The sequence below is a fragment of the Carlito syrichta genome, unplaced genomic scaffold (assembly GCF_000164805.1).
Source record: "Carlito syrichta isolate Samal-C Ts95f unplaced genomic scaffold, Tarsius_syrichta-2.0.1 Scaffold302307, whole genome shotgun sequence".
In the NCBI taxonomy this organism is placed as follows: domain Eukaryota; kingdom Metazoa; phylum Chordata; class Mammalia; order Primates; family Tarsiidae; genus Carlito; species Carlito syrichta.
In genome coordinates this window covers 183,943-193,946 of record NW_007246403.1, presented here as the reverse complement: position 1 = coordinate 193,946, position 10,004 = coordinate 183,943, and the positions used below count along the sequence as shown (strand labels likewise).

The 10,004-nt window shown below is 52.1% G+C and overlaps 1 protein-coding gene across 2 annotated transcripts in view; it reads left to right on the top strand.

The window, feature by feature from the left end:
- TXN2 (thioredoxin 2) overlaps window positions 1-9,329 on the top strand; it is a 12,629-nt gene extending 3,300 nt beyond the window's left edge. Inside the window, exons 3-5 of one of the 2 annotated variants that reach the window (XM_008056277.1) lie at window positions 255-378; window positions 8,509-8,629; window positions 9,089-9,329. In XM_008056277.1, the coding sequence (XP_008054468.1) occupies window positions 255-378; window positions 8,509-8,622 (238 nt within the window). In that variant the 3' untranslated portion in view covers window positions 8,623-8,629; window positions 9,089-9,329. Of the gene's footprint in view, window positions 1-254; window positions 379-8,508 lie in introns of both variants that reach the window. The other variant, XM_008056276.1, reaches the window with a different exon arrangement.
- The last annotated feature ends 675 nt before the right edge of the window (window positions 9,330-10,004 follow it).

The following is a 10,004-nucleotide window of genomic DNA, read 5'->3' as shown; positions in this document are numbered from 1 at the left end:
ACTTCAACTCAAAAAAAAAAAAAAAAAAAAGGTTTCATAATGGGGCCTGTCTTGGATCTGTGGGATCTGTGAAAATGTCCCAGTTGCATAGTCTCCTGGCATTACTTTGGTGTGTTACTAATCAAACACTAAATAGAGGTAATAAGGGTAAAAGGTCCTCCAGAAAGCTGTCAGTCTCAGGGAGTTTCTGGGGAAATAATGGAATGGTGAGTGCTCTTGTCACTAACTGGGTGCTTCCTTTCTCACCTTCCAAGGTGGTGTGGTCCCTGCAAGATCCTGGGGCCAAGGTTAGAGAAGATGGTGGCCAAACAGCATGGGAAGGTGGTGATGGCCAAGGTGGACATTGATGACCACACAGACCTTGCCATTGAGTATGAGGTATGGTTGAAGGGGGTTGCCACCAAGCAGCCAGCCTAGAGGATATCACGGGGCCCATGGGCAGGTAGGGCTGGGAGATGCCTTGGGGATTACAGGTAGCCAGCCAGGGGTTGTCTTACCATTTTCTAGAACTCTTCTCAGATAGAAGACTCTGTTGATCCCTGAGCCACTCTTCTTTCTTCACCAGTACCTTTAGGAAATGGATTGCGTGACCCAAAACATTGTCTTAGTCCTGGAACATTGCTCCATTTGTTTATCCATCCATCCACTTGTTCAGCCAACCATTGTTTGCGAGTCCTGCTGTGTGCCAGGCATTCCTGGTTTTCATTCCTGATCCTTGTCCCCAGCAGCTCCTAGTCTAGCGGAAGAGAACAATGTGTGTAGACAGATCATTTCAGTGTAAGCAGGAAGTGTTGAGAGAAGTGGCACATGAAGGAAGAAGAGACTGATCCTTGGGCAGGGGGAAGAGACGGGGAATACTTGACATTCGAGAGACTCTCTGAACTGACCCACAAAGGATGCAGAGAAGGAAGGGCCAAGGGGACAGCATGCAAAAGACAGGAGGTAATTGAATGTGGTTGATCTGTGCATTTATTCAGCAGGTATTTGAGAATCCCTCAATGCCAGGTGCTGTTACTTGGTGCTGAGGATATAGCAGTGAACAAAACTGACAAAATCTCTGCCTTTGTGGAACCTATCTCCTAGGGATTCTTTTGTTTTGTTTTTATTTTTTGTAGAGATGAGGTCTCACTATGTTGTCCAGGCTGATCTTGAACTCCTGGACTCAAACAGTCCTTCCTCCTAGGCCTCCCACTGTGCTGGTATTACAGACGTGAGCCACCGTGGCTGGCCTACATTCTAGTATTTTAAATCAGAGGTCGGCAGACTTTTTCTCTAAAAGACAAGTTGGTAAATATTTGGAACTTTGCAGAGCAGTGGTCTCTGCTGCAACTATTCAGCTGTCCTTGCAGCTGAAAGCAGTCATAGACAGTATACGAATGAAAAGGTATGGCTATATTCCAGTAAAACTTATTTACAAAGGTAGCAGCAGACTGTATAGTTTGCTGTATAGTTTGTTAAAAAAGAGTTTCGAGGTTAAGGCTTCACTCTAACTAGATCAGCTCAAGTAGAGATGCCCACCCTTTAACCAGTTTTAGGTAATAAGTTGCGTAGAGAAAAATAAATCAGGAAGAGGGGGTGGGAGTGCTGAGCACAGGGTGAGGAGGACTTTATTTCCTAAAAGAGTGGGCTAGAGGTGGTCTTGCTGAGAAACTGACACCTGATCAAAGACCTAAAGGGAGTGAGGAGTGATACCTTCAGGTCTTTGGAAGAGCCATCCAGGCAGAGCAAAGGCCCTGAGGCCAGAGGAGCCTGGGTTGCTCACAGACCAGCAGGGGCTGTGTGCCTAGAGGTGTCTGTAGTGTGGAGCATCCTCTGAGCCTTAGAGACCACTGCAGTTGGAGAAAGAAGAGGGGTCCCTTGTGACTAGGTGGCCACAGTGAAGGATCGAGCACCAAGCTGGGGTCAGGCAGCTGGGAAAGCAGGACTATGGCCAAATTGGCAGGGTTCTCTGGATAGCCATGCCAAGGGTAGCGTTATCACAGAGCCAAGGTCACACCTGCTGCCTGTGGACTGCGTCTGACTCACAGACATGTTGGTTCTAGCCATTGAAGTATTTTGAAGAAATAGGGAACCAGATGCTGAGATTTAAAACTCAGAAAATTTCATGTGAAAAAGCTAGATTTCTGGTTTTCTTGAAACATCTTATTCTGGCCAGGGTGAGCCCTCATCCCTTCCTCCTTCCTCCTCCGGGTAAAAGAGAGGGCCTTTTTCTTCTTCATAGTTTAGAGGGCCTGGCCAGGTGCAGTGCCTCATCCTGTACCTGCGGCAGGAGAATCGCTAGAGCCCAGGAATTCAAGACCAACCTGGGAAACATAGTGAGACCTTGTCTCTACACAAAGTATAAAAATTAACTGGGCATGGTGGCACATACCTATAGTCCCAGCTAATTGGGAGGCTGAGGTAGAAGGATTGCCTGAGCCCAGGAAGTCAAAGCTGCAGTGAGCCACGATCATACCAATGCACTGCAGCCTGGGCGACATGGTGAGACCCTGCTTAAAAAAAAAAAAAGAAAAAAAAAGAGTTTCGAGGTTAAGGCTTCACTCTAACTAGATCAGCTCAAGTAGAGATGCCCACCCTTTAACCAGTTCCCCTGGGGAAAGAAATGTGTTGGGAGGGGGGCGGGTGAGAACAGGCTGTAGCTTCACCTTGACATGGCTGGGCAGGGGGTGGCGGGCAGTTACCCAGAGCAGGCTGCTGTGACCAGAAGCAAGGGGAATAGATGCCAAGTCAATGAAGCCACAGTGACCACTGCACATGGTCATTGAAGTAGGCTGTTCTTGGGACCTGGTGACCCAGGGCTGCTTATGGGGAGGTGAGTCGCTGTTTTCATGAAGCTCTCCCACTGATTGCTCAGGCAAGGGGATGTTGATCTTTTAGACACCCCTGGCTTCCCCTCCCTGTCCATGTCTCACTGCAGAGCTCACAGCAGCTGTAGGCTTGAGGGTGTGACTGCTGTGACCCCAGGCTGGAGCTCCTGGGACCTCCCATGGGGCTGTGAGCAGCCTTCAGGTGTCTCAGGTCTTCTGGCACTGCTGGCCACCACTTAGCCTCAGCCTGTGTGACTTTCCAGCATACCTCCTGAAGGCCTGCCAGGTGCCAGGGCACACATGAATAGAAGACCCCAGTTCCTGCCACGGTGGTCCCACGAGATGTTAGGAATACCTAGGACCATCCCTACCTGCACTCCAGGGCACCTGCTATGGGGGTAGGCATCAAGGTCCTGTGGTTACACCAAGAAAGTAAGGAGAGAATCCTTTCACAGGGTCTCCTCGCCCTCCCCTCCTCCCTCTGTCCACTGTCTGGGACTGCACCGGTCACAGGACGGCCTCAAGGCTGCTGGGCCTCATCACCTGGTCTCAGCCTCGTTGTGTTGCCAAACCCTGGACTGAGATCATGGCAGGGCTTAGGAAGCTCCAGCTGGGCCTCCTTCCTGATCCCTCCCATCCCTTTCCCCCCCTTCCCTCCCTCCTTCCTTCCTTCCTTCCTTCCTCCCTCCCTCCTTCCCTTCCTTCCTACCTGTTCTTTCTGAGGAGGACGTTCCCCCTAAGGGACAACTTCCCTCCAGGCCTCGAGTCCTCTTCCAAATGTTGGGTGAACTTGCTAGAAAAACGCAAGTCTATTTAGGGAGCAGGAGCTTTTCCCACGCTCCCCTGACAGCCCAGCCCCAGCACACATGCTTGGCGAGTCTCCTCCTCCCACCAATTCCCCCTCTTGAACCACTCTGCACCGCTGACGCCTGCCACTCTAGAACTTCTCTGTCTTCCAAGGGAGAGGTAGCGGAGGTCCCTCAGGTCCTTGGGCTCAGATACCCCACTCCTATTTCCTCAGACTCTGGGCTGCCTAGGCTGGTGGGACGCCAAGGTCTCCACTCCCCTGTCTCATTCCCAACCTTTACTGGACCTTGCTGGCTCCTGGGGGAAGGATGGGAGAGCGGACCAGGTGTGGGCCTCGAGCCTTTGTGCTTCCTGTTGGGCTCACCTGGCCTTACTCTTGGAGGGGTGATTCTTTTATTTTCTTATATTGTAGAAGTGAGTGCCCTTTAAGAAGCATTTGAGGCCGGACTCCGTGGCTCAGCCTGTAATCCCAGCGCTTTGGGAGGCCGAGGTGAGTGGATGGCCTGAGCCCGCGGGTTCAAGGCCCTCCTGGGCAACTTGGCGAGACCTCATCTCTACAATAAATCAAAAAACCAGCCGGCCGTGGTAGCACACGCCTGTAGTTCCAGCTGCTTTGGAAGGCTGAAGTGGAAGGATCGGTGGAGCCCAGCAGGTTGAGGCTGCAGTGGCCGCTCCCGGTCAATGCACTCCAGTCTGGGTGACAGAGTGGGACTCCAACTCAAAAACAAAAAAAAAGAAGAAGCATTTGAAAATACAGTCAGGTGACATTAAGGGGGACAAGTCACCTATAGTCTGACCAGCCAAACATCCCCCACTGTCACTCTTTAGGGTAACTTGTTTTGAGTTTATTTTTTATTTTTTATTTTTTTGAGTTGGAGTCTCACTCTGTCACTCAAACTGGAGTGCAGTGGCACGCTCCCGGCCACCGCAGCCTCAACCTGCTGGGGTCCGGCAATCCTTCCACCTCAGTCTTCCAAGTAGCCGGAACTACAGGCTTCCACTACCATGCCCAGCTAATTTTTTTTTATTTATTTATTGTAGAGATGAGGTCTCACCAAGTTCCCCGGGCAGGTCTTGAACCCGTGGGCTCAGGCAATCTACTCGCCTCGGCCTCCCAAAGCACTGAGATTAAAGGCTGAGCCACCGAGCCCTGCCAGGGCTACTCTTTTATTTATTTATTTATTTATTTTTTGAGTTGGAGTCTCACTCTGTCGCCCAGACTGGAGTGCAGGGGCCGCTCCCGGCCACCGCAGCCTCGACCTGGCTGCCTGTCAGCGAGAAGCGTCATTGGATGAAAGTGTTATAGCATGTGTTGGTCATTCCTGTGTTCGTCCAGTATCACACAGAACAGTCCCTGCACCCTCGAGCCCCCCATGCTCCACCCGTTCATCTCCTGCCCCTCCTCACACACACCACCCTAAGCCCCCGGCAACCACTGTCTCTTTTTTGAAGATTTTGTCTTTAAGGCAGTTTTAGGTTCACAACAAAATTGAGAGGAAGGTACAGAGCTTTTCTGTACACCCCACACACATGCCCAACCTCCTCACTGTCAACACCCCCAAATTCCATAGTTTACATGAGAGTCAGTCACTCCTGGGGTCTGCACACAGGTATGACAGCACACACTGGTCACTGTAATACTGCACAGAGCAGCTCCCTCCCTAGACCCCTCGGTGTGCTCCACCTGCTCATCCAGCCTCTGGCAAGCCACTCGGCTTTTTACTATCTCCATAGTTGTGTTTTCCAGAATGTCATGTCGTCGGATTTGATTTTTTTCAATAATAGTTTTTCCTCTTTTATCTGGAACCTTTTGCAAAACACTTGGCGTTTCTCATCTGAAGTGTGACGTCCTTTGAATGCCTCCCCACATGTTCCTTACCCTGTTGGTACTCAGTTTACATCTCTGAGTCTTTACTCTTGGGCAGAAGCACAGCAGTTTGATGTCACGGACCATGAAGTCAGATAGGTCTTGTTTCAAATCCCAGTTCCACTGCCCAATTTGATGTGTCCACCTTTGAGCCTCAGTCTTCTTATCTCTAAAATTACCCAACTGCTGCGTGCGGTTACTCATGCTGTAATCCCAGCACTTTGGGAGGCAGAGGAGAAAGAATTGCCTGAGTCCAGGGTTCAAGACCAGCCCGGGCAACTTGGTGAGACCTCATCTCTACAATAAATAAAAAAATTAGCCGGGCATGGTGGCACATACCCATAGTCCCAGCTACTTGGGAGGCTATGATGGCCATGAGTGTGCCACTGCACTCCAGCCTGGGCAACAGAGTGAGACTCCAACTCAAAAATAAAATAAAATTAAAATGTCCTTACCTGTGCACAGGAATGTATGAGGTAGCATATGATGGTATCATCCCTGACGCTTAAAAAGCACCCGGTATGTGACCCTTACCTTTTCCTTTGTGCTAACTAACTTTGCAGTTAACCAAGGGAGAGGTCATGGCATCCTGTGGCATGGGCACTGTACCCTTTCTGTGGTGGGCCTTCCACTGAGTTGACCAATGGATGCAGCTGGGGTGAGACAGGAGAACACTTGGCAGGTCCAGCAGGCCCAGTGGTGTGTGCATGGACTGTCGGTGGGAAGACTGCACGCCCACGGTCCTGCCCTGAGTTCCTAGGGTCTTCAGCCAAGGGTAGCAGGCTCCAGGGGTGTTCCGGGAGCAGGAGGACATGCAACACATCTTAGCACATCTCTTCTCATTCCCTTTGTCCCGGTAGAGTTGAAAAACAAGCTGAATCTTAGTCCATTGCTGCCTCTCGCAACACATCAACATTCCAGAAGTTTGTGCCAAGGACCTATGCACTTCCATTTAAGGCAGTGTTGGCACGCACCAGCGCCTTCTGATTTGTGAACCAAACCCAGGAGCAGCAAAGCCACAACCTCCTTGGGGGTAGGGAAAGTCCAGTCCCTGCAGTGTCCTGGAAAATCCTGCTTCCTGCAAGAAGCCCCTGGCTCCGTGTGTGTGTGTGTCTGTGTGTGTCTGTGTGTTTGTTTTAAGCTTAAACTTCAAAAAAAAGGCTGTGTGTGTGTGTGTGTGTGTGTGTCTGTGTCTGTGTGTCTGTGTGTGTGTGTTTGTTTTAAGCTCAAACTTCAAAAGATTCCCTTGGCCAGTAATGACTGGAACTTGGCTGTCATGAAAATCTGTTTATACCTGACACTAGCATGATCTATGCATGTGCAAATGTGTGTGGAGGTTTACACATGTGAGATCATGACAGGATTTCATCTGGAGGAAAACAAAGACCATCCTCCAAGCCACCTTGGTGACCTTGAGACCTGCTTAGAGGGCCCGTGAAAAAGTTAGACCTCTTCTTGCACAGGGGCATAATGTGTTCATTTTAATTGAGGAATCGTGCAGGCTGGCATGCCGGGAAAGAACGGAGCTCTGCCTCTGCCAGAGGCCCGCTTTGCGGCTGCCGCTACCTCCACAGACCACTAGAGGGCGCAAGAGACCGCCCGGTTAGGCCCTGGTGGCTTCAGGAGCTCCACGGAGTGGCGTGGCCTGGAGACAAGTGAGCCATGTGCTAGACCCTTGGCACTTCGTGCCACCACACGTGCCAGAGTCTATGACAAGGACAGGAGCCAGTGGAGCCCCGGGGCATGAGCAGTGTCGTGTGGTCAGCCCAATGCCTGTGGTCTTGCCGACACAGTGGCAGCAAGGTGTGTCAACTGCCGCCTACATCAGCCCGAGACAGTCCCTGAGGGGGCCTGAGCACTAACAAGGGCAGACTTAGTGTCATCTTACCTGCTGTATTTGTCCCCAAAGTGCCCATTAGGAGCGGGGCATGGAGCCTGCCATATAGTGAGGGCTGTAAGAGCCGGCCGGTCCGGGGGCATTGCTTTCCAACTACCACGTGCACATGTGAAGACCACTGTGTTTGTGGAAATCACTGTTGTTACTTTGTAGTTCACTTGTGTGTAAGCAGAATCTGTTTATCTTGTTCTGTTTATACAGTTTTCACAAATGCCAGGAAGCCCAGGCAGCAGAGACCTCGTAATGCCAATGTGGGCTGTGGCCTGGTCCCTGTTCTGTGTATCCTATACAGGTCCCCAAGGGAGCTGAGTAAATGCGTCACACACCAAGAACATTGCCTTTGCCACCAGCTCCCTCACAAGTAAACATCAGATCGTATATGGCTCAGCACCCCCAAACTGTCCCATAGGAGCCAGTGAGTATCTGGACTCTGCCAGCCATTGATGGCCACATGCCCTCTGTGGTCACCGTTTGTCAGTGCCCACTGTCTGCCAGGCTCTTAGCTTATTGTCAGGTTACGTGCACTGGCCCCCTCAGCCTTCACACCTTCTCACGGAAGTGCCCTTAGTGTCTGTGTTGCCACTGAGATTACTGAGGCTCAGGGTTACAAAGATGCTTGCCCCAGCTCATCCCAGCGGATCAAGTCGTCAGCCCCAGAGCCCAAGCTCCCCTCTTTGTACTCAGATCTGCAGTCTCTACCCCACATCCTCAAGGGAGACGTCCCATTTCATAGAAAGGGACACTGAGGCTGAAAAAGATGGTGTGACCTGGATAAGGCCCCCTGGCTAGGGAGTGCAAGCTGGGATTCGGGCTTCAGATTCAGACTCTCCCTGGCCAGGCTGCCCCTTTCTCCTCCCTGCCCCCAGGCCTGGCCTGCAGCTGCATGGGTTATTTTAATCTCTCCTGTCATTCCAGCCAAACCACTGGGCCAGTGAGTCAGCCTCGTGGTTGGGGGAGGAAGGGTACACTGGGAGCCCACAATGGAAGAAGTTTCTCTAGCGGGTGGGCCTCCGGCCCTGCAGTGCTCTTGCACCAAGGGAAGGGCCGCTTTCCTTCAGCCCCAGCTTGGGAGTGGCAGTTGAGAAGAATTTATCGCTAAGGGATTGTGACGCCTTGTCCCCTCCACCCAGGTGTCGGCGGTGCCCACCGTGCTGGCCATCAAGAACGGGGACGTGGTGGACAAGTTCGTGGGTATCAAGGATGAGGACCAGCTGGAGGCCTTCCTGAAGAAGCTGATCGGCTGACGAACAGGGAAGAGCCCTGACTGCCCTGGCCCGCCTGGGATCCTGCGGTCCCGGGGAGAGACCCCATAGAGCTCACAGCCCTCCCATGCAGGCCCTTCTCACCACCTCCCTCCCGCCTGGCCCTGGGGCCCGTGCTTTGGAGCCCAGCCTCCACCCATGGGAGTTACATGTGCTTCCGAGCTGGCTGACTGCCCGCGAGGCCGTCAGGATGGTGCTGCTGCTGATCTGGGGACAGCCGTCTTCCCGCCCACTCTCTTGCCTTCCACTAGGGCCTGTCACAGTCCCCGAGATGCCTGGAGAGAGCCGAGCCCCTGCGGCGTCCGTGCTGGACAGCAACGCCTGGGTTCTTTCCTGCTCCTCTGCCGCCTGCGTTTTCCTTTCCTGCTGCTGTTCTGTAAAAAGAACAAGAAGGAAAAAAGAACCCTAAACTAGTGAGAGTAATATATAATTCTCTCATTTTTTGTAGGTCTATAATAAAGAACTTTCTGTGAGCCCTTCTACCTCCTGCTGTGAAGAACAGACCTGGGGCCCCACACTCAAGTCCCCACCCCCAGAGAGCCACCTCCCTTCTTCCCTCCCCCCCTTTCCTTCCAGGCCCAAGGGCAGAGAACCAGCTGGGGTTGGGGAAGCCTGAGATCCTTGAATGCCACTAGCAGGAGGCTTCACTGTGAACAGATGACACTAATAAAGCTAGGGTTCGCACTGTGGACAGCTTCCATTCTGTCTGGGCTCAGAGCACTGTGACCCTCTCCCAGTCTCAGCTTTCTCTGGCCCCCCACCACCATTTCAACCAGCCCCCTTGTTACTGATGTGTGTCAGTGGTGACTGCTATCCTGAGGATACCTTCATGTGCATGGTCCTTGTTCCTCGGTGGGCAAAAGGGTATTGTCCCCTTTACCTAGATGAGGGCACTGAAGCTCATGGGAACTGGTAGGGTTTTTACCCAGCTGTGGCTGCCTCTGAAACAGGCTTGGTTTTTTGTTCGTTTTTTGAGTTGGAATTTCACTCTGTCGCCCAGACTAGAGTTCATTGGCACACTCCTAGCTGCTGCAGTCTCAATATGCTGGGTTCAGGCATTCCCCCTGCCTCAGCCTTCCCAGTAGCTGGAACTACAGGTGCACGCTACCGCACCCAGCTAATTTTTTAGTTATTGTAGAGACAAGGTCTTGCCAAGTTGCCTGGACAGGTCTCGAACCCATGGAGTCAGGCAATTCATTCACCTCGGCCTCCCAAAGTGCTGGGATTGCAGGCTGAGCCACCAACCCCAGCCTGAAACAGGCTTGTTAAAGCTGATGCCTTGATCCTCTGGGGTCTCCACTTTCTGGTTCCTCAATACTCCAGCAGGTGCCTGGCCCGTCCTTCCTATATATGCCATGGGGACT